This window comes from Crocuta crocuta, unplaced genomic scaffold (genome assembly GCF_008692635.1).
Source record: "Crocuta crocuta isolate KB4526 unplaced genomic scaffold, BGI_CrCroc_1.0 scaffold24, whole genome shotgun sequence".
NCBI classification, from domain to species: domain Eukaryota; kingdom Metazoa; phylum Chordata; class Mammalia; order Carnivora; family Hyaenidae; genus Crocuta; species Crocuta crocuta.
Window position 1 is genome coordinate 1,500,729 of NW_027530974.1, and position 21,701 is coordinate 1,522,429.

At 38.3% G+C, this 21,701-nt stretch overlaps 1 protein-coding gene across 1 annotated transcript in view; it reads right to left on the bottom strand.

The window, feature by feature from the left end:
* Positions 1 to 1,127: 1,127 nt before the first annotated feature.
* MYLK4 (myosin light chain kinase family member 4) overlaps positions 1,128 to 21,701 on the bottom strand; it is a 77,869-nt gene continuing 57,295 nt past the window's right edge. The window contains exons 2-11 of the mRNA XM_077770005.1: positions 21,270 to 21,348; positions 17,455 to 17,560; positions 15,099 to 15,192; positions 14,916 to 15,025; positions 13,609 to 13,750; positions 10,515 to 10,585; positions 9,584 to 9,712; positions 8,816 to 8,968; positions 5,367 to 5,445; positions 1,128 to 1,189 (exon numbers count right to left, since the gene is read on the bottom strand). Of these exons, the coding sequence (XP_077626131.1) occupies positions 1,142 to 1,189; positions 5,367 to 5,445; positions 8,816 to 8,968; positions 9,584 to 9,712; positions 10,515 to 10,585; positions 13,609 to 13,750; positions 14,916 to 15,025; positions 15,099 to 15,192; positions 17,455 to 17,560; positions 21,270 to 21,348 (1,011 nt within the window). The 3' untranslated portion in view covers positions 1,128 to 1,141. The remainder of the gene's footprint in view (positions 1,190 to 5,366; positions 5,446 to 8,815; positions 8,969 to 9,583; positions 9,713 to 10,514; positions 10,586 to 13,608; positions 13,751 to 14,915; positions 15,026 to 15,098; positions 15,193 to 17,454; positions 17,561 to 21,269; positions 21,349 to 21,701) is intronic.

Consider the following 21,701-nt stretch of genomic DNA (forward strand, 5'->3'; position numbering starts at 1 on the left):
GCTGATGTTTCATAGGTTTCTAGATAAGTGATAGACTGGGAAGGAATGACCCTTACACCAAAGGCTGAGTGCTTTCCTAACTCTGGACTGTGACTTTTATTATGATTTACTGATATATGTCTACCTGATATTATTCCACAAAAGATTTCAAGGCAGCTTGCAAGAATATAGAGTCAAACAGACAAACAAAAACCTCAGGGCCAGAGTAAATACAAATCAGAATAAAAGAATAAGACCAGTGGGCAGCAAAAATGCAGACTCACAAGTCATCAGTCTCATGCATTTGTTAAAATTGAGTTGCATCAGTGGCCACAGACTTACTGCCCCAAATCAGAGAACTGGCTTCCTGGAGGGTAAGTGGTCCCCCAAAAAGGACATATATGTTGAGATTTCTAAAAGTTCTCTGTAATAAGTATAAGAGGTTAAGCTTCTCTTTTAGGGCATAAATTAAGCTAGCTTTTTTATTTAATCAAAGGTATTCATGTGTAAAGCTATCTCTTAATAATTCTGACAAAATTCTAAGCAGGGTAGAGGCTGTTTATCAAGTGGTGATTCCTCCAGGTCCAAGAGTGGGCCAATACCAGGAGGCGGTTCAGGAAAGAAAAATAACCCAGGGCTTTAAATTCAGAGATAACCTGAAAAGTCATGCTCTACCATTTACATGGCTTTGGGGGAGTTATTTAGTCTCTGGGTCTCTTGAGACTGGTTTTCCCATCAACCCCAAAGAAGTGTTACTTCTTCTGATTCCACACAATTGTTAGGACTACCAGAGATGGTTCTGTTCAATTACTGGCACCTACTGAGCCAATTATCAAGTACCCACTATGTGCCAGGCCCCAGTCTCCAGGCTTTGCTTGGATTATCTTGTTGGAGCCACTCAACAAGCATAGGAAGTAAGACTATCCCCAACCCACAAATCAGGAAACAGAGGTTTCTGTGCTAGAAAATGGCAGAGCCAGGCTACACACACAGCAGTCTAAAATTGGGGCCCTCCCTCTCAGCAGAAACACTGCCCTGCTTCCCACATAGTCACTGCAATGCATATTTGGTTTTTTTCTTTCTACTCTCTCTTAAGGCTTGCACAAACATCTCGTCAGAAAAAGACCCAAGACCAACCTTTCAAATGGGTGCCTTCCATGGACTATTTGGTCACAAGGTCCTTCTCATTAGAGCAGCAATTCTTCCTCTTCTAGGGAAACCAGAAGACATTTCAAGAAGAATTAAAACTTTTACTTTTTTTTTATCATTTCATTCCTCACTTAAGATATGAGAACACCTGAAGAATCAATAACTTGCTACTGAGTTGAAAATGCTCTTCAAGAGATGTTCTAGAAGCCTAAACTGTTTATAACCCTCTGGCAGACACATTGACCCACCTTCAAGGTCTGGCTCGAGCATGTCCCCACTTTCCACTGTCATTACTACCTTTCCTTTCAGAGTCAGAAGGAGCTGAGCAATTAATGACACTTCATTTTTATATGCACGTGTTTTGTCAAAATGCACTTCCAAGATATTCATGTTGACAAAGCCTAAGAGTCAAGACTGAGATCAGATAAGGACAAAAATGAGTCAATGAAACTTTTGCTTCTTCCAAAAGTTTCCAAGAGTTATTTAAGTGCCACAAGAGAGGTTCAAGAAGACAAAGAAAGCACCTCCGGTTTGGGGATTGAGAAGAACCATCTTAAAGGAGGTGGCATTTAAAGTAGGTGTCAGGCACTCACTAGGATTTGGGCTGATCTAGAAGCAGTAGTGGAGACAGGACTGGACAGCTGAGATCAGGGTGTATCAGAGCAGGCTGAACTGATGGGTGTGTTAGTTTGGTGTGCACGTTAGGGAACACTGGAAGAATTTATGGTGAGGGAGTAATATGATCAGAGTTGTCATTACTGAAGTAATGATTTGGTGAATTAGAAAAGAGATGGATAGATGTGGAATATCAGCTCCTATGGCATTTTATTAGTCAGTAAATTAGAGAAAGGGCATGAGCTGAGGTCTTAACACTGGGAATGGGAAGGAAAGGTAGAGACTTATTAGTTCTGGCAGAAAAGAAACAATGTCATATTTGTTCATTTTTCTTTCCTCCAGGCCCAAAGCATTTATTAAGCCTGCAGTAGGCACTTGATGAGTTCTAATAGATTTGTAATTTGGGAATGTTTTGTTCCACTCCAGCCAAGAGCTGTTTCTGATGGAAGATGGGTTATGTACGGATGGTTGGCAATGTCAGAGCATAATACAGAAGGCAGAGAGCTACAGGGCTTTAATTCCTAAGGAAAAAACCCTTTTAAATTTACTGACTGATTATAGGCATGCTTAGTGGTTAAGAAATGGTAAGTGCTTTTAAGCATGAAACAATTAAAAGGGATAAATAAAAGTTTGTAAAAGGCTTTTAAAATAGAATTTCAATTTAAATAGTAAATAGTTTTGGGTAGGAGTTAAATGTTCAACATAAAGTTATATTCTGATTTTATAGAACATATCAGAACTAAGATTATCCCAAAAATGAATCTACTGGAAAAATCTAGTTTCAATATTTCCTTGAAAAATAAAATACATTAATCTTGAATACTGGCTTTCAGTAACACCAAAAATGTACTGTACATGAAGAGTTCTGGAAACATCATCAGGTCTCCTTTGCCCAAAAGCCCATTATCCAACAGGATAGTAGAGTGGTGAAACTCTGCCCAGATTCCAGAGCCTGCCTCTCTACACTGGGGAGCTAGCTCCATCACTTTCTCCTGGTGGGATCCTGGACAAGTACCCTTGTCTTCAGTTTCCTCATCTATATGAGGATAATAACAGTACTTGTTTCAGAGAGCTGGTATGTGGATTAATGAATTAATTTTTGTAAAGCAGAGAGAACAGTGCCTGGCACAGTGCCACATAATTATAACTTTAATGATGGTTAACTGAATTTAGACAGTGGAATTTCTAGTCTTTTTTTCAAATCGCCATCATTCTCGAAATATCAGTTCACCTAGGTACCAGCAGTTGGATAGAATAACAAAAAGGTGATTTTTGTTATTATATGGTTTAAAAAATATTTTAAGCACTTTTTAAATTGTATAATGTCATTAATTATCTGTTGTGGTTTCCATATTGTTCTACCACGTCAAAGTGTTATTTGGACACCAATAAGCTTGGATAAAAATACATTGGTGGAAAATTGGCCTAAAATAGGCTGGTAACCCTAATAAGCAGTTTATGTAGTCTGGGTGAGGTACCAACTAGGTAAAAAGTCTATTTTTACTTGACATCAGTACCAATTATCAAGGAAAGGTATATTCAGACACAAATAAAACTTAGTACTGATGCTGAATTTAGAAGTAAAGTTAATTTCAATAAAAACTGAATGTGGAAAAAATGAGTACCTGAAGCATAGTCATTCCAAGGTTTGTTGGTCACTGAAAAAGCTCTGTTCCAAAACCCTGGGGAGTAGGGAGGATGGGGTGCAGAGATAGAGGAAATGAAACTGTATCAAACGCATATGACTCCAGGGCACGACGACAGCCATCTTAACAGTGCTTATGTCAGACCTTCCCTGACAAGGCCCAAAGGCATACATTGCTTATTGACTCTCTATACACGGCCAGCTAAACATCCTGAATGTTTAGTCGAGTTACTTAATGTTACACTTTTGCTTCTGTGTTATTTGTATAATCCATAGGGATGTGGGTGGAGAAAGTCTGGAGGAGGCTGTTGTAGTAATTCAGATGAGGGGTGTCGTAGGCCAGGATTACCAAGGAGATGGACAAGGTTAGACAGATTATAGAAGTAATTAGGGAAAATAATGTACATAACTTGGAGATAAATCAATTATGAGATGCGACGATTGGGGGAGAGGAAGGAAACAACAAAAATGCCCTCAGGTCTGGTTTAGGTCATTCAGTAGGGGGCCATTCTAGGAGGATGGTGGAAGACAAGGTGAGGTGGGGAAGATGAGAACAGTTTAGGACTGAGGAGATCCAAGTGGAAATGTCAAGTTACACAGGGGGATATATGGATCTGAAGCTTCGAAAAGGAATTTGTCCCAAAGGGATAGATGAGCTATGGGACATAAATGGGAATTAAGGCAATAAGAGTAGATTAGGGATTTTATTGTACTATGTTGTCACAGAGTGTGGTCTCCATTATTGTCAACAAGTACTTAGTAAAAAAGGAAGAAAAAAAAAGAAAGAGACAAATCTGGAAACAGACTCTAATAGAGACTCTTACAGAGAATCAGCCGAGGGTTGCTGGAGGGGAGGTGGGCAGGGGATGGGTTAAATGAATGATGAGCATTAAGGAGGCACTTGTGATGAGCACTGGTTGTTATATGTAAGTGATGAATCACTAAATTCTACTCCTGAAACTAATATTCCACTGTATGTTAATTAACTGGAATTTAAATAGAACCTTGAAGAGAAAAAAGATTAAAAACAAAAAAAACAACCCCTATGAACAGACACTTCTCCAAAGAGGACATCCAGATGGCCAACAGACACATGAAACGATGCTCAGCATCCCTCCTCATCAGGGAAATACAAATCAAAACCACACTGAGATACCACCTCACACAAGTCAAAGTNTGTATAGGAGGATTAGGAGGAAATTAACGGAGGACCATGCGGGAGAAGAAGAGGGGAAATAGTGGGTGAGAGGGAAAGAAGCAAACCATGAAAGACTCTTGAATACTGAGAACAAACTGTGGACTGATGGGTGTGGAGGGGAAGGAGGGTGATGGGCATGGAGGAGGGCACTTGTGGGGATGAGCACTGGGTGTTATATGGAAACCAACTTGACAATAAACTATTTGTAAAAAATAAATAAACTAATTAATTAATTAATTAAAAAAAAACTCACACAAGTACTTAGGTCATCTTGATTCAGTCTTGGTAAGAATTTTCTTCACATATATTTATTTTGCTATCTGGATCAACTTGAGTAGTACAGTTTTTTGGTGCCAGAGCAGACTGAACCAGGTAAACATAAAAGTTAAAACTCTGAGTTCTGTTTTAAGGAGTACTATTTATCCTGAAGTACACTAGCATATATTCTTCAACATATTATTTGTTTATATATCCTAGGCTATGTATGTATATAAGTATGGGTGCATAGTACAGTGATGTAATTTATTTTATGAGTATAATGATTGAATAATAAACATAATAGTTATGCTGAAAACAATATTCTCCTAAACATCGTATTTGATGAAACACAAACTGCTCAATAAAAGCATTTTAAGCAATTCAACACTAGCACAAGATTTGAAGGCTGTGAGAAATGAATGAATCAGAACCCCATATAAGGCTAGGATGCTTCTAGCCTCTGATCATCCAAAGACAGAGGTCAGCTAGAAAAGGAGAGGAAAAGCAACAAGCCTTGGTTACCTGTGAGATGAGTCTGGAGTGGAGCTTGTGGTCTGACAGCCATGGGTGCTTGAGAGCCTCACTTGCACTTATTCTCCAACTAAAGGGAGATTCAGAAGGCTTTTAGCAGAGACACACCAAACGAGGCCTGAATCTGTCATTCAAACTCAGCTCTGGCCATTGCCTTTGGGAGACCAGATGGCCAAATGTCAAATTCACAGGCAATTCTACCTTGTCTGGAACTATTATTAATGATTGTAGGTTACCATCACACCAGTCAGGGTAACAACAGTGGTAAGACAACTGAGGCAAATAATTCAAAATTCTTATTATTAATTGAACATCTACTTTCAAATATAAGTAACCATTTCTCAGGCAATGTTTGAGCTTCATGAACTGAATTTCTATCAGTCAGTGGAAGAATAAATGTATACTTACTATTGCAAGAGCAAAATGTTATAATGATTCTTGATAATTGCAAAAGTGATTTGTATATTAAACCTTTCAAATAATATGGTAGCACAAACTTTTGAATTAAGAAATTTTGAAGACTAGAGGCGCCTGGGTGGCTCAATCGGTTGAGCGTCTGACTTCGGCTCAGGTCATGATCTCACGGTTTGTGGGTTTGAGCCCCGTGTCAGGCTCTGTGCTGACAGCCAGCTCAGAGCCTAGAGCCTGTTTCAGAATCTGTATCTTCCTCTCTCTTTGACCCTCTCCTGCTCTCTCTCTCTCTCTTTCTCTGTCTCAGAAGTAAATAAAACATTAAAAATTTTTTTAAAAAATAAATTTTGAAGACTTAAATAAATAGGGAGTAATATAAGCACTGAGAGAGAATACATTAGATACCTTTACAAAGAAACTATACCTTTCTGAGCCAGCAAATGTTTATACAATTTAAAAAAAATAACATGGGAAAGAATTATAAAGATTATATTATATTCTAATTCTAAGTTTGGTAAAATTGTCTTGTGTGCTAATGTTTATCACATTAAACTAAATAACCTTTCAAAATAAAATCTGTAAGTGAGGATAATTATCTGGAGTCTACTTCTGAAACTGTATCAAGAAAGTAATTTCAAACAGCCAGGGAGCTTCAGTTTGTAGACTGCTTCAATAAAATTGCTTCATCAGATACCAAATATTTAAGTATAAGATTTGAAGAGATGATAAATCTTTACTTTAGTCCATGAAGTTTAATAACTTGGTGACAACATCACCATTAGTAGGACCATAAGCAGGCAGATATAATGTTTTTTAAAACTCTGGAACTCCACCAACCTCAGAGGGAAGTGCTATTTTGTTGAATATCCTAAATTTTCAGTAGTGGACCCCCAGAAGCATTCCAATAGCTGATAGTGACCAAAAATTGTTATTTCTGCACTGTAATGTCAAACTTCTGAAACTTGACTATTAAAAAGTTAGCAATAACATAGTGTTAATAATTAAATTCTTAATACAATTTCAAGTTTAGTTTTGCATCCAGAAATGTATTCTATGATAGTGGTATCAGGTGTTGAACTTAGTTCCATCCAATAATAATCAGCCAGTTGTCATTCTGCCCAAATGTGTAATTGTACCTCCTAAGGTATTAATGCGACCCTCAGACTCAAGGAGTAGTCAGGGTATGGTGCTAGCCGTGTGACTGCTTCACTGCCCTCAGCCTCAATTTCCTCATTTAATCCAGAGGATTGAATCAAATAACACAAAAAATATATGTCCATAAAATAGATTCTCAGTAAATGTGGGTCTCAGCCACCAAAGACTTGACAGAGTTGACACTTTCCATTTGTCCACTGCCTGGTGTTCAGTAATCTACAAATAATAATAATAGTAACACCAGCTGTTCTGCCTTTCCATTAAAAAATAAACCAATGTCTGTTATTTCCCCTGTCCTCAGACTGACACCCCCAGCCTAGCTAAGTCCTCCTTATACTTTAGGACTCAGTCCTGACTCTTTTCAATGTACTCTAACTTTGCATTAACTGCATTGGGTTATATCTTTTTAAAAATACTTATCTCTTCTATTAGATCACGTGTTACCTAAAGGCAGGGACTGGAGTTTATACATCTGTTTTTAATGCCCCAGATACGTTTCCTGGCAGATTATAGATAAAGCACCTCCTTTGTGTCAGGTACTTCTCCAGACCCAATGCTCATGATATTTCTTTAATCCCCTCTCCTCAAATACACCCTCCTATCTGTTCATGATCACGTTTATTAATAACTTAAAAGCCTTAAAAATAATAAAACAACAAAGCAAGTATTGTTAGCTTTGAAAATCTTAAATACTGTTACTAGTATATATTTTAGATATAAAACCATCTGGGGGCGCCTGAGTGGCTCAGTCGGTTAAGTGTCCTACTTGTGATTTTGGCTCAGGCCATGATCTCATGGTTTGTGAGTTCAGCTCACATGGAGCATCTGGCTCCATGCTGACAATGCAAAGCCTGCTTGGGATTCTCTCTCTCTCCTTCTCTCTCTGCCCCTGCTGTGATCTTTCTCTCTCTCTCAAAATAAATAAAATAAACTTTTAAAAAATCAGAACTGTTTTTTGACTGGTTAATCACAATGTCCTTCCCCTACCCATAATTCTAAAATGCAACCCCTTATATTTCAACATCACTCTTCTTCATCCTCTGAATTTTGAATTAATGTGGAAATAGAAGGCCATGTAATATATAACAGTTAAATGTGCAGCCTTAGGGGAAGGTTGACATGTTTGACTATCAGTTCTGCCAATTACTGGCCATATGATCTTAGGCAAACTACTTAGAGTCTTATCCATAAAACAGTAATGATAATTCTCACCTCTTGGATATGGATGGGGGTTAAAAGACATGTCTAGGGGTACCTGGGTGGCTCAGTTAAGCATCTGACCCTTGATTTTGACTCAGGTCATGATCTCAGGGACATGAGATCCAACCCCTCCTTGGGCTCTGCATGGCAGTACAGAGTTGACTGGAATTCTGTCTCTCTTTCTCTCTCTCTGCCCCTTCCTTATGTTCTCTCTCTCTCTCTCAAAATAAATAAATAAACTTAAAAAACTAAAAGACATGTCTATGAAGCACTTGGCACAGTCTGGCCCACAGTAGATTCTCAAATGAAATGATAGTTAAAAGTTCAGCTACACAGAGCCAGATATGGGCTTTGTAGATGTGAAAGGGGTTATGGAAATAACTTATCCTAAACCCTTCATTTTGAGGCCTAGCAAGAGCCCCTAATTGCTAGAGCCATATTGCAAAAAGCAGAAGGAGGGAAGTTTTTATAGCCCCTTTCAAGCCTCAGGACCAAACCAGTCCCAGATCTCAGTAAAACAAGATTAAGAGCATCAAATTCCTTCCATTTACAACTTTGCACAGGCATCGGAGATGTCATTAAGGGAATTTGGGGATTATCTCACATGAATTGTGGTGGCACAAGCTTCCCTATTATCTCTCCTTCTTCCAGAGCCTGGAACAAACTTGGGTTACCTCTTCTCCTTAATCAGAAGCTTGGAAATAAACTCCCTGGCTTCCTCAGAGATGTCCTGAAATTCTTCATCCTGTAAGTCCCACCTGCAGGCCAGGATGTTGCTCAGGGTCTCAGCATCATTATCACCCAGGAAGGGGGATAATCCACTCAGTCTGTAAGACACAGGATCCAGAGTGGGCATTGTTTAAATAGCTTCAAACTCTTTACAAATAGGTTGCTTTTTTGGGTTCTGTCATTTAAAACTGAGAGAAGGCAAATAACCTGATAATTAAACATAATTCTGTAATATATTTTTGCAACCAAGAAAATGCCTACCTCCCCCACCCTAGCTCTTAATTCAACACCTGCAGCAATGGAGTCAGCAGCTACACTGAAATATGAATCTCTAAGGGCAACACAACTTCCTTCTTAAAGCATTTACAGCTGCTAAAGTCTGCCACACACTCAGAGGGCAAACACCAAAGTGTCAACCCCAAGGAATAAGGCTAGCATTAGTCATTTAGGAGATCAGGACGCAAGTTGTTTTTAATTTTTTTTAATTGTTTTTATGGTATTGGGTGGTGTCCTGAGGGTTGGAGTGATTACAAGTAGATACACATTTACTTTTTCAGGTGATGTGCAGGGAAAGAATTTACTCCTTCCACCCACAGGATCCACAGAGCCTAGAAAGCGACTCAATATGTCATGGTGCTATTTATTTTTAAAAGACCTAATTTAGGGATTTTATTCATATTTGTGAGTGTCAGAGAGATTGGAGATCTGCTTACAGCATATAGGCAATGACGCCCACACTCCACATGTCAGTGGGAAAGGAAACAAAATCATAGTTCACAACTTCAGGAGCGAGAAATTCTGGGGTTCCGAAGTTCACTTTCAGCTTCTCTCTGGGTTTGTATCTGGAATTTAGGAAATAGAATGGAGGGATAGAGAAGGTCCATCAAAAGTCAACAATCCTAGAAACTGAAAAGATGCAGTTTCTAAGACAAAATAACCTCAGTCATACAGCAAATTTAAAATACACAGACTTTAAAGAAAATTACATATTTAGGAGATAGTGTTAAAAATTTGCAAAAAAAAAAAAAAGAAATTCCAGGAGTTTAAGAGTCATAATTCATACTCTAAGGCCTTAATAATCTGACAGTGGTGGGAAAAGCCAGTCAGAATAATTAGAACACCTGGATTATAACAAAAGGAAAACTAATACAATCTTTGACATGTCAAAGGCTTAAATAAGCCCATATTAATGAACAAATTAAATGCAATAATTTACATCCATTTTATATTCAACATTAGTGTGCTGAAGTACACGTAAACTCTGTTCACTTAAGAAGCTTATGTATACCAGAACCGTTTGCCTTCTTGTTTACACTGTTTTTTAAAAGTAAATCTTCTCTTTACAGATAGAACAATTATAAAAGACTAAGACCAAGTTACAAATTCTAAATTAATGTCTTCAAATTTAATAACTTCACTGTATTAGATTTTAAGTTTTTAAAAAAATTTTTTCTTAGATGCACTGTAGAAACTTCTAAACATTTCAATTCCAAAATCAGCAAGGTAAGACTGGGATATGATTTTTGTTAAGTTAATTCTAAATAAAAGTATAAAACCAAGAAGTGTATCAGATTTATCTTTGCAAAGAAAGGGCACCCATCATGCTCTCTACCTTCGTTCATATTTATGTCCAAATACACATACCTTCTGGCCAATCCAAAATCAATAATTTTTATTTGTTTAGCATCCCGATTCACACACAGGATATTCTCAGGCTGCCAGGAGAAAGAGACACATTAGCAATGAAAACAACCATCATTCACTCAAATTGTCCTCGAACCACAACTAAAAATACAACGATGCTCAGGAAAAACATATCAGGCCTTTCACTTTGGGTCTGGCTTGTCTGTGTGGGTATTTTCTCCTTTAATTATGTGGTGGATGAGGTTGTGGGTACCCTGCCAACCTTGCATTACCCTGCCTGTCCCTCTAACTGGTTCTGCAGTTTACCATAATGTGTGAGTTCAGGCAGAGGCCTCCTTGAGGAAAGAAAGACAAGGGGGCTGCTTCAGTACCTTCCAAATTGACTGGTGGAGGCTGTCTCAGACTTGACATCTGCCCCCGTAAAATTATTAAGTATGAATTTCCCCTTCTTGCAGGAATATCTTTCCCAAGGATTTATGAGTTCCAGGAGAAATGGTCTGATTCATTTAAACAGCCACACTGAGTATGCAATATAACATGAACGTTCCTGACCTCCAGATTTTCCCTTTGCGCTTAGTCTTTGGGAAAGTCATGTGTAAGAGGAAGGCTTCCCCCATGTTCATTCTTCATTCTCAGCAATTCCAAAGTTTTGCTGAGTTTGTTCTCAATACCTAAACTCTTGACTAAGTGTTCCCTTGGAGTTTGACTCTGGATAGACTTTGCTCTGCCAATCCAATGGTCTTGAAGTGAAGGGGGAAAAGTGTAGATAGTAGCACTGCATGGAACTCAGTGTTTATAGAATGTCTTACAAGTGTACCGTATTTGTTAAGTCTGAAAAACTGAGGTCTGAGAAAAATAAAGAATTTCATTTAAAGCCAAGGTCATCCGGGCTGTCAGGGTATCTCAGTCGGTTAAGCATTTGACTCTTGGTTTCAACTCAATTCATGATCAATTCATGATCTCTCAGTTCATGAGTTCAAGCCCACATCAGGCTCTGCACTGACAGTGTGGAACCTGCTTGGGATTCTCCCTCTCTGTTACTGCTGCTCTCTCTCTCTCAAAATAAATTAAAAAATTTTAAAGTAATAAAGTCAAAGTCATCCATTAAAAAATAGAAATAAAGTATTCAAATAATTGCTTGGAACTCTCAAGGTCTAATCCCAACTCTTCCCTAAGAGCTGGGGTGCATTAGCTAAGTTGCTGAATCCCTAGGATCCTATGTCTTATTCTTTAGGTGGCATCATGGCTGTCCTCCCCTGTTTGTCCCGGTGGAGAGTAAGTTCAAATGAGATCAGAAACTAAGCACTTTATGAAATGATGTAATAGTGTCTCCTTAGCAATATTCAATAGCCCGTTTGGTTGGCATGTCTTTGGAAGCCCTTTTCTAAAATATCTCTAAAACTGATATCTACAAGTAAAAGCTATTTATAGAGAAGTAGATGCTGTATAAGAACATTTAGTTTCATGCTCAAATAACTGATCAATCATACATAAAGCTGTTCAATTGTCAAAGAATACTATGACATAAAAATGTATTTGCAGAATGTAAGGAAACCATTTTGAGGGTACTTCAAAAAGTTAATTTTTTTCTAGTTATGAAATTAGAGCATATTGATTGAATGAGATTTGTAAAATACAGAAAAATATAAAGGATACCATTTTTAAGTTACCTCTAATCTATCCTCTGTAGTGACAAGCACTCTTAATATTTTTGGCCCTTTTCCTTCCAAGGAGACTTCTGAAAGGGATGAGTGGTCCTTAATGACCCATTCAGCTTTCGCCTTTACTATTATCTTTACCTACAAGCCATAACTAAAATTGCCCATTGGAAGTCCTCAATCAATGTTATGAAGCCACATACAGGCTATTTGATTTATGATAGGTCAAGTCTTAGTTTCAGTTGCCAATCAAATCCCTTTAGGGATATCTGCAGAATATCTACACTCATTGAAAATGCTCCATGAAAATACACATTATTGAACTCAGTTTGTAGCCAAGGGCTTTGCTAATGATTTTTAACCTATGACTTTGTCTTTTATAGATCACTTCCTCCTTCCCTGTGAATGGGAGAGGTAATGCATATAAATCAAGACAGTGAGGGAAGCCAAGTTATAAGACGAGAGGACCATGGAAGCCTGTTAAAAATGTTAGATTTATTTAGTTCTACAATCCCCTATGACGTGCAATAGATGGCATGTTCTATAGAATATGTATTTTATCTCATGGTCATGCTGTGCAAACAGGGAAATGAGAAAATGATTGAGCCACATAAGAAGAGGCAAGTTATGATACTTAGCCCTGATATTAGAGCTGAACAGAGTTATTGAGCCTGGGTTGTAACTATGTATTGTCCAATTCTAGGCACTTCATAATGAAAGAGATCAAAAGGGAAGGGTCATTAAATAAGAGGAGAAATGAAGGTGGTTTGGCTCCCTACCACTCACATAGGCTCCCTACTATATCCATCGGGGTGCCACCAGCCTTCTCTGCTCCTTAGCATTTTAGCACCTCCTTTCTTTCTGGCTGCCCTGTACCCCATTCTGCCATAGGTTTCTACTCAGTGCTTTAGCATGCCCACAGGAAAACAAAATCCCTAAAGTTCAGAACCTCCTATAAAATCTTGAGACTGCTTGGGATGCTTGGGGAAATGGAAAGTTTGGCTACCACTAGTGAATTCTGAGTTAGCTAAAATCTTCCCACCTACTTATTGTAAAAATGAGAAAGACACAAGGAAACCATGGTGGTGGTGGTGCTGGCGGGTGGTGGTGGGGGTGATGATGGTGGTGATAGTGATGGTTTTAATTCCAAACTTTTAGGGAAAGCATATCCTATGTGGATTCATTTAACACAGGCAAGTTATAAGAAACTGAATAGTAGTCTCTGAAGATGGAAACATGCAAATATTGGGGGGTACAAAAATTGGGAATGGGGAGCTGATACTAAGAATCCAGATTTTTATTAATTCCCAAACATAACACCTCATAATAGCATTAATTTCCCAAGCTGGCATATAGTATCTGACAGGGCCCACTGATCCACAGGAGGAGAGGGGTAGGAGGGGTTTATACTTCATTCCATACAAAACATGCTCTACCTTCAGATCCAAATGGAGAATGTACATCTGATGCATATGTTTTATGCCCTCACATATTTGCTTGATGAACAGAATGGTGTCAAACTCAGTCAGATTGTAGTTGTCATCGATGATGCGATCAAACAGCTCCCCTCCATCCACGCTGCAGAGGGAAGAGGATCAAAGTCCTGAGTCCTTAATGTACACAGCCATTTCTTGTAGTGGCAGCTGGGTGTTTAAGCTCCCCTAACTCTTCTAACAGATGTGTGCACACAGTGATTTCTCCACCTCCATCGCTATCTCAGTTAGATGATGCTTACACTGAAGGCCTTAATTTTAGCTACCAAGAATTTCACAACTGGAAAGTCTCAAGGTCCCTGTCATCCAGTGGCTGCAGCTCTGGAGTGAGTCCACATCTGCCATTCTCTAACATATAGAAGATAAAGAAGACACTATAAAGGCAGGGAGAGTAAACCAGATACCAAATGAATGTCAAACAGGGTCTTCTCAGACTAATTTCAGTGTTAAAGTGCTTCTATGTGCTTCAGATGCTAGACTTTTTATTATCCAAAATTTCTATTGCACAATGATAAACAAAACCCCAAGCAGAGGAAAAGAATGAACTGCATCACAATACTAATTCAGCGTTAATTAAAACTACTCATTTTCTAACTTAAATATGTATTAATTTTCTATAAACGTGAATTTAAGGACTCCTGGGTGGCTTAGTCAGTTGAGCCCCCAACTTTGGCTCAGGTCATGATCTCACAGTTTGTGAGTTTGAGTCCTGCACCCGGCTCTGTACTAACAGCTTAGAGCCTGGATCCTACTTTGGATTCTGTGTCTCCCTCTCTCTCTCCTCCTCCTCTCTCAAAAATAAATAAACATTAAAATATTTTTAAAAAATAAAGTGAATTTAAATGGAAGTTTCTTAGCCCTAATTATTAATAATTTGATGTGAACCTTGTATTAACAGTTGGGTTGAAAATAAAATATAGGTCAAAAATCACTTTCCTCCAGGTTAACCAGAATAATATTTAATCTGGATATTTGACAGTATAACTTAGATATAAAGCTACATCTATGTTGTCATTCTACTTCATCTCAGTAAAATCACACATGAAGATGTGTGTTCCTAAGAATTTTCCTTCTGAAACTGATGTGATTGTCTAATACACACCAGTCAGAATCAGGGGTGCACCAAGCATGGATCTAGTGACTTATGAAGCAGGACAGAGCTGCAGCCACATAGTCATGGATTCTAAGGTATGCTCTGGATGCATGCAAGCAGTGGTGCAGGGGAGGGAGGGGGCTGGGAGAACACTTACTACTCCATGACCAGCACAATGTCATTCTTAGACTCGAAGGCATCATAGAGCTGAATTAGGTTCACATGATCCAGCTGGTTCATGATGTTGATCTCGTTCTTCACTTCATCCTAAGAAGAAGGAATGGTGCTTTAGTGAAGTGAAGCTGAGGGTAAGGAGAGATCCATGTTGCACGGCCTTTACCTTATCCTTGGTGCCTCTGGTCTTGATGATCTTGGCTGCCAGCTTGAGACCTGTTGCTTTCTCTTCACATTTGTGAACCTGACCAAAGCGTCCCCTGCCAAAGAAAAGCATGTGGTACAGTATGAAGTGAAGCCAAGTGGAAGATGGGGTTGTCAGGGAATTTCTCTTTTGGGGTTTGAATGAGCAAACGTATTAATGCATCTACTATGCATTACTAGCCAATAAACTTGTAAAACAATGTCAAGGTGTGTCTATAGGTCATAGTCATCAGACTCTTCTGAGGGGTTTCCCAACCCTACCCAGAACTACTGAGGCAAGAATCCAAGGTGAGGCCCCAGAATCTACATTTTCACAAAGTCCTTGGGTGATTCATATGCCCCCTAAAATTTGAGAACTTCTGTTATAGAAAAAAATGGAATCTTTTTTAATACATATGAATGTAATAAGCTAGGCTTTGTAAGCATATGAATAATAAAATCTACAGGTGAGGAATGTAAAATTATTCTTGGAAACTGCATACAAATAAAGTAATAACAATATTGCATATAGATAAATATAATAAAAATACATTATTACATAATCACCTATAATATTTTCAACAGTTTAGCTTGGATATAAATTTATATATACTATGAAGGACAGCTTCTTACAAATGTGATCACATACAGAAATGCACACTCATGAACAATTTTAAAATTTGACTTCTTGGAGCACCTGGGTGGCTCAGTCGGTTAAGCATCTGACTCTTGATTTTGGCTCAGGTCATGATCTCACAGTTTGTGAAATGGAGCCTCACACTGGGCTCTGCGTTGACAGTGTGGGGCCTGCTTGGGATTCTCTCTCCTTCTCTCACTGCCCCTCCCCCTCTCACATGTGCACACACTCTCTTTCCCACTCTTTCAGAATAAATAAATAAACATTTAAAAAAAATTTTACTTCTTGTTTTGATTCATGATGTAGTAAAATAGAACACAGGTGTCTGCTTGTGCAATGTGGCTATCATGGCAGGGGAGAAAGGGGAAGCTTCATGAACAACACTATGAACCTAAGGTCCACCACAGTTCTGGAGAACTGCAGAGGTGAGGGTGGTGGCCATAACTGACAAGGCAGGGTGGTGACTGCCACCATATTCGATTCAACTCAGCTACACACCTGTGCAGAAACAGATGGGTCTTAGAGAATGGTATTACTGTAAACAAAACCAAGTGATGACTTTAATTCCAACTACTGTTCCAGATGCAGTCTCTTTACTGGAGCACATAAACACAGCCCCAGGTACCTCACATATGGCTACTGATTAAGAAAAAGCCCTGGGAACTGTCACAAAGCCTCTTCTGCAAAAAAACTGTTCTTCAGAGAAACAGTTGCTCGCTTGCCATTGACGTCCCTGAATACCCAAATGACTGCGTGCAGTCATCCTAAAGACTCCCATGCACCTATTCACATGTTAGAGTTCCCATTTCTCTCTCTGCCCTTCCTTGCAGTCTTGAGGGGCATTCTCTCTAAGCAGGCTGTGGAGTAAAATATTCAGGTGGTTCTCCATGGCAGAGGGCAGAAGAAATATGGAACAGGAAGAGGAAGAAGAGACTTCACAAATATTGACCACAACCCCAACTGACCAAATACAGAAACATGCATGATAGTCACTATGCATATTTTCTATGTGTTGGTAAGTAAATTTTGTGTCTATTATTATAAATGGTCTGCTTCCTCTTGCTATTTCACATAGATATTCTGACAGCAGTAAGCTTTATTCTTCAGACTTTAAATGACAAGATTTCAAAGGGGGATTGTGATTGACATAGAAGAGGAATATCCCCTAGTAATAAACTTGGTCCCTAGTGGACTTTACTCTTCCTTCTTCAGGGAGAGAGTGTGCATTTAGATGTCCTTCAAATAAATTCTTCAGTGAGGGAAGCAATCAATTTAAATGAATAATAGTAATTAATCCAGTAACAACGTAAATGGAAAACCAACAACAGTGATAAAAAAGATTTAATATATGCCACAAGAAATACACTGTGTTCACTCATTTCTACATTTAGTGTCTCCGTTTTCAAGTTTTGGACAGCTTCTAAAACTTCTGGTGACTCACATGGGGTTTGTCCCACTTTCAGACATTACAACATGGGAAGTAAAGCAGATAATAAATGTGGAGTTTAGTCACTGTCCCCACATCAACCTTTCTGACATCAGTGGTGATCTTCAGAAATGGTTAAAATCTCTTAAAATGTTTGTTTATGATGTTTCTCGTTCTCAGGTCAAAAGTGGAAAACACTTATGAAATCCTCAGGATCTGTCTCTTTGAAAACACTCTTCTTTTGTTGAAAGAGGATTAAAACTGAGCATTACTTACCCTCCTAAAATTTCCGTTCTGCTCACAGTGTAAAAACTGTTGACTGCTGCTTGTTTGGCTGTCACGATACGGTGATTAAAGGGGGCAGGAGGAGCTGGGACATCATCTAGAAGATAAGAGGAAAAGAAGGGCCATTTGTTAAGCAGTCAAACCTCTTTCTGGCACCACAGTTGGGCCTCAGAATAAAATGTTGCAAGGGGTGCCTGGATGGTTAAGTCGGTTAAGCGTCCCGCTTTGGGTCAGGTCATGATCTCATGGTTCATCAGTGCAAGCCCTGTATTGGGCTCTGTGCTGACAGCTCAGAGACTAGAGCCTGCTTCCAATTCTGTGTCTCCCTCTCTGTCTGACCCTTCCTCATTCTCTCTGTCTCATAAATGAATAAACATTTTAAAAAACTAGAATAAAATGTTGCTCATTTAATAATAAAATGGACCATTTATTTTATTCCTAATAATCCTGGGGATATATGCTTTTATCTCATATTATGGTCTATAATTCATGAAGGTAAACCTGACATCTGAGAAAGAATGTCAGGACCACGAAACGATGGTTTATACCATCTTCAGGACAACTTTTCAAAATGTCATAGTAATTGAAAATCTCTAACCCTAATGTTGTTCACACAGGTGATTCTCTCAAGCCTGAAAATGAAAATTCAAATGTGAGAAATTGTTTGATCCATTTTTAAAAAAGGCACCACTGATAATATCCATTATTTTAATTAAAGCAAGGAGAGAAAGATGAAAAGTTTCCTCACATCATTGAAATGTTTAATATTATTATATATTACTTTCCAGAGTATTTTAGCCTTTATTTAAGGTACATTAAAGGCCCAAAGATGAATTTTTCCTGGCTGGAAATAAAAGAACCAGTAAAACTTGCTAAGGACATATTCTACAGCTCTCAAATTTCCCCTAAGTGTTTAAACTCTAGTCCACATCCCTGTCGGGTCTAAAACACATACTCAGTAATATTCTTGCAGTATTCTTTCTACTTTCCATGGCTTGCTTTCCATGAACCTATTCATTTCTCCATCTATTACTTATTTAAGCATCTACTGCAGGCAGCTTCTTACATGCATACAAAGGATAAAAAGGGAGGTGAGTAAATAATAACTTGGCCTTCAGAACTTTAAATGTATTCAACATATAATTCTTGAGCACTTATCTTGTGCTAGGCACTCTGCCAAGTGTTAATATTTTTAAAAAATTCAGATAATAGAAGTCTCCAGGAATCTGACTTGATATAGACATTCATCTCTCACACCATAAATATGCTGGAAACTAAAGAAGTCATGAAAGAACTCTCTTGGTGGCATTCATCTCTTCAAACCAAAAAAAAAAAAAAAAGGTGATTGAGTTACAAACACAAATGGCATCAGTATGGCATTACGTCTCCTTCAGGCTGTTAGGCTAAGTGAAATTTAGTTGGAAATGCTTGCTGGAAAAGGGTTAAGAAGCTTCAAAAGGCTGACACAAAAGCCATTTCCTACCCAATGGGGTCACCAGATCTTGCTGTCTGGAGGTCTTAATTCCAGCGGATACCAGGGGTTTGCCTTGTAAGCTCCCCTGGGCTTGTCTGGTTTCCTGTGTCCTAAATGCATGTCCTTCACCTGTACTTGCTACATCTATTCTGCTCTTTTTGTTGTCCTCTTTGATGAAGCACTCCTCCGTCACCCGCCGCTTGCTGCTGCCAATGTGCTCTGCTTGCTCAGCATTCCGGAAAATGGGTGCTATTGCTGAGTTTTCCGAGATTCGTGATGTAGAAATGGCTTTTACATTGCTGATACACCTGGAAAATAAAATCCAGCTGCAGCTCTCAAAGATTCAAGGAGATAACTTTCAGATGGTCAAAATTCTTAGAACTAAAGCTTCCTTAACAAGCTGTTTTGGTGAAGGGTCATAAGCTTCATGATAGAGAGTTGGCTGTTTCAGCATTTGGGATAAAATAGAGCAGTATGCTTCCCCATCAAACCAAGTAGCACAAGAACAGGTATAGATAACTACGATCCCAGAGACTCTCCCTGATGACCCCATTGTGCCAAGGGCAAGTTGTCCACTGGCCCTTTACAAGAGCAGTCATTTTATGGATACCTAGCTAATTCAATCTTCATTTTTTTCACTTACTTTTCTTATAGAAGAGAGAAATTACTAAATTAAAGTATAATAAAAGAAGCAATCATTTCTCTAATATTAACAGCAGGGAGAGTAAACCTTTATTGATGAAAGAATGGAACTAATTTCAGGCTGAAACAAAAGCCATTTCCAACAATATTTTTAACAGCTCCAGACCTTACCAAGCACGTCTTTGCAGCGATGGACTTTCTTAATAAACAATAGTCATTATGTTTAATTCTTACAAAATTAGATTTTTCTCCATAATTAGATGCCAAATATATTATTAATAAATGAAATAAAAATGATATCGTAACTCTCTAAAAGCCTCACAGATAATTTGGACACTCTGTTCCAAATAGATTCTGTGGTCCATCGTAACATAGAGTAACTGGTTATAATTGGCTGAATAATTACCTGTATTTACATGTGAAACTTTGCAGTTGAGGAAGTCATTCAGTAATCTACTTCTTACTCAATCCTCACAATATTCAAGGAAAATAGCCAATTTATTTTGTATAATGGGGTGGGTAAACTTTTTAAGAATTAGCGTTTTAATTTACAGAAAAATCTGAACACTATTCGATTCCTGATCTTAGGAAGGATGTGCTCTATAATGCTAAAAATAAGAACTTTTTACTTGATCTTTAGAAAATATTGATTGATAATAATCATTATCTTTGTCTATCAGTTGGTAGGAGAAAATAATAAAAATGTCTGAAAATTTCACAGGCAAGAAGAAAAAGTAATAGCAAGAGAACATGGCCAAGAAAAACCCACAGAAGCTGGGAAACTGTTTTCTAAACCATTGCTTTAAAAACTCACTTCAGTTATCCTTTTGATATAGCCTTAAGTTGCAATAGCACATAGATGTACCAAAAATATGAGTTGTAGGTGGGTGATGCTTTAAGCCCTACCTTTCATGGAATTGATCACCATTAATTTTATCAACATACTGCTTTTTATTTGAACACTTGTCCAACACTGTTTCATTTGCAATTGCTGGTTCTCCTTTTTTCTCAACTTCTCTTTCATTAGTGTCTTCCTTAGAACGAAGCCCACTTTTCTCTCCTTGGAACACCGGACGTTCATTTTTATCCACAGAAGCTTGCTTATCATCTCCAGAACTATTATTTTCTTGTCTGTTCAGTCTCTCTGTGCTTGAAATGTCTCTTGTTTCTATATTTTCTCTTGACTGTATGGAATTTCTTAGGGCCAAATCTTCTACCTTGTCTTGTAGTCTTTCTGTATGAAATTTGGCAAAACTTCTCTGAGCTAGAGAGGCATTGGTCTTCTCAGAATTTTTCTTGTTGAGTTTATTAACCTTTTCTTTCTCAGAGGAGAGCTGGTTCTTCTGGGAAGATCTCTCTAAAAGCCACAAAATATTTTAATGGAGGACGCATGTGATCAGTATAATTTTGTCTTCACATAATGGCATTTCTATTCAGGTTTCTTTTTATTAGAAGATACAAGCTTTTGAAATGCAAAGTAGAAGTGAACATGACCAATTGACTGACAGTTGTGTTCCCAAAGATTTTGTAGTTAGTAACTAGTAGGACCCAAAGCCAATCAAATAAAGATGTTCTAATAGCACTGCTCCCGACACTGGGCTGTGACTCCCTCAGGATAAGAAGATTGACAACAGACTGTTATAACAGAGCTTTCTTGATCCATGAATATCTAGTCTTCTAAAGATGTTACCTGTGAGGGCCGATGTCCTTTTGCCCTTGACAGGTGTCATTTCCTTCAGGCCAGGGTGTGACCGTGACTTCTCCTTGGCCTGTGGATACACAATTGAGTAACTGAAGTCACATATTAATTACATCAGGGTTTCTCAACCGCAGCACTATTGACACATGGGGTGGATAATTCTTGGTCATGGAAAATGTTATGAGGATTATAGAATGTTTAGCAGCATCTCTGTCCTCTACCCACCAGATGACGATGGTATCTTCCCTCCCAGTGGTAACATTCAAAAATGTCTCCAAAAATTCCTAGTGACCCCCCAGGCAAAATCATCCCAGATTAAAAACAACTGACTCAAAAACAGAAAAAGAAAAAAACACTAAAATTAATAGTAATTTAGAGAGCAGGACAGTCTGAATTAATGAAATCCTTCATTTCATGTATAGA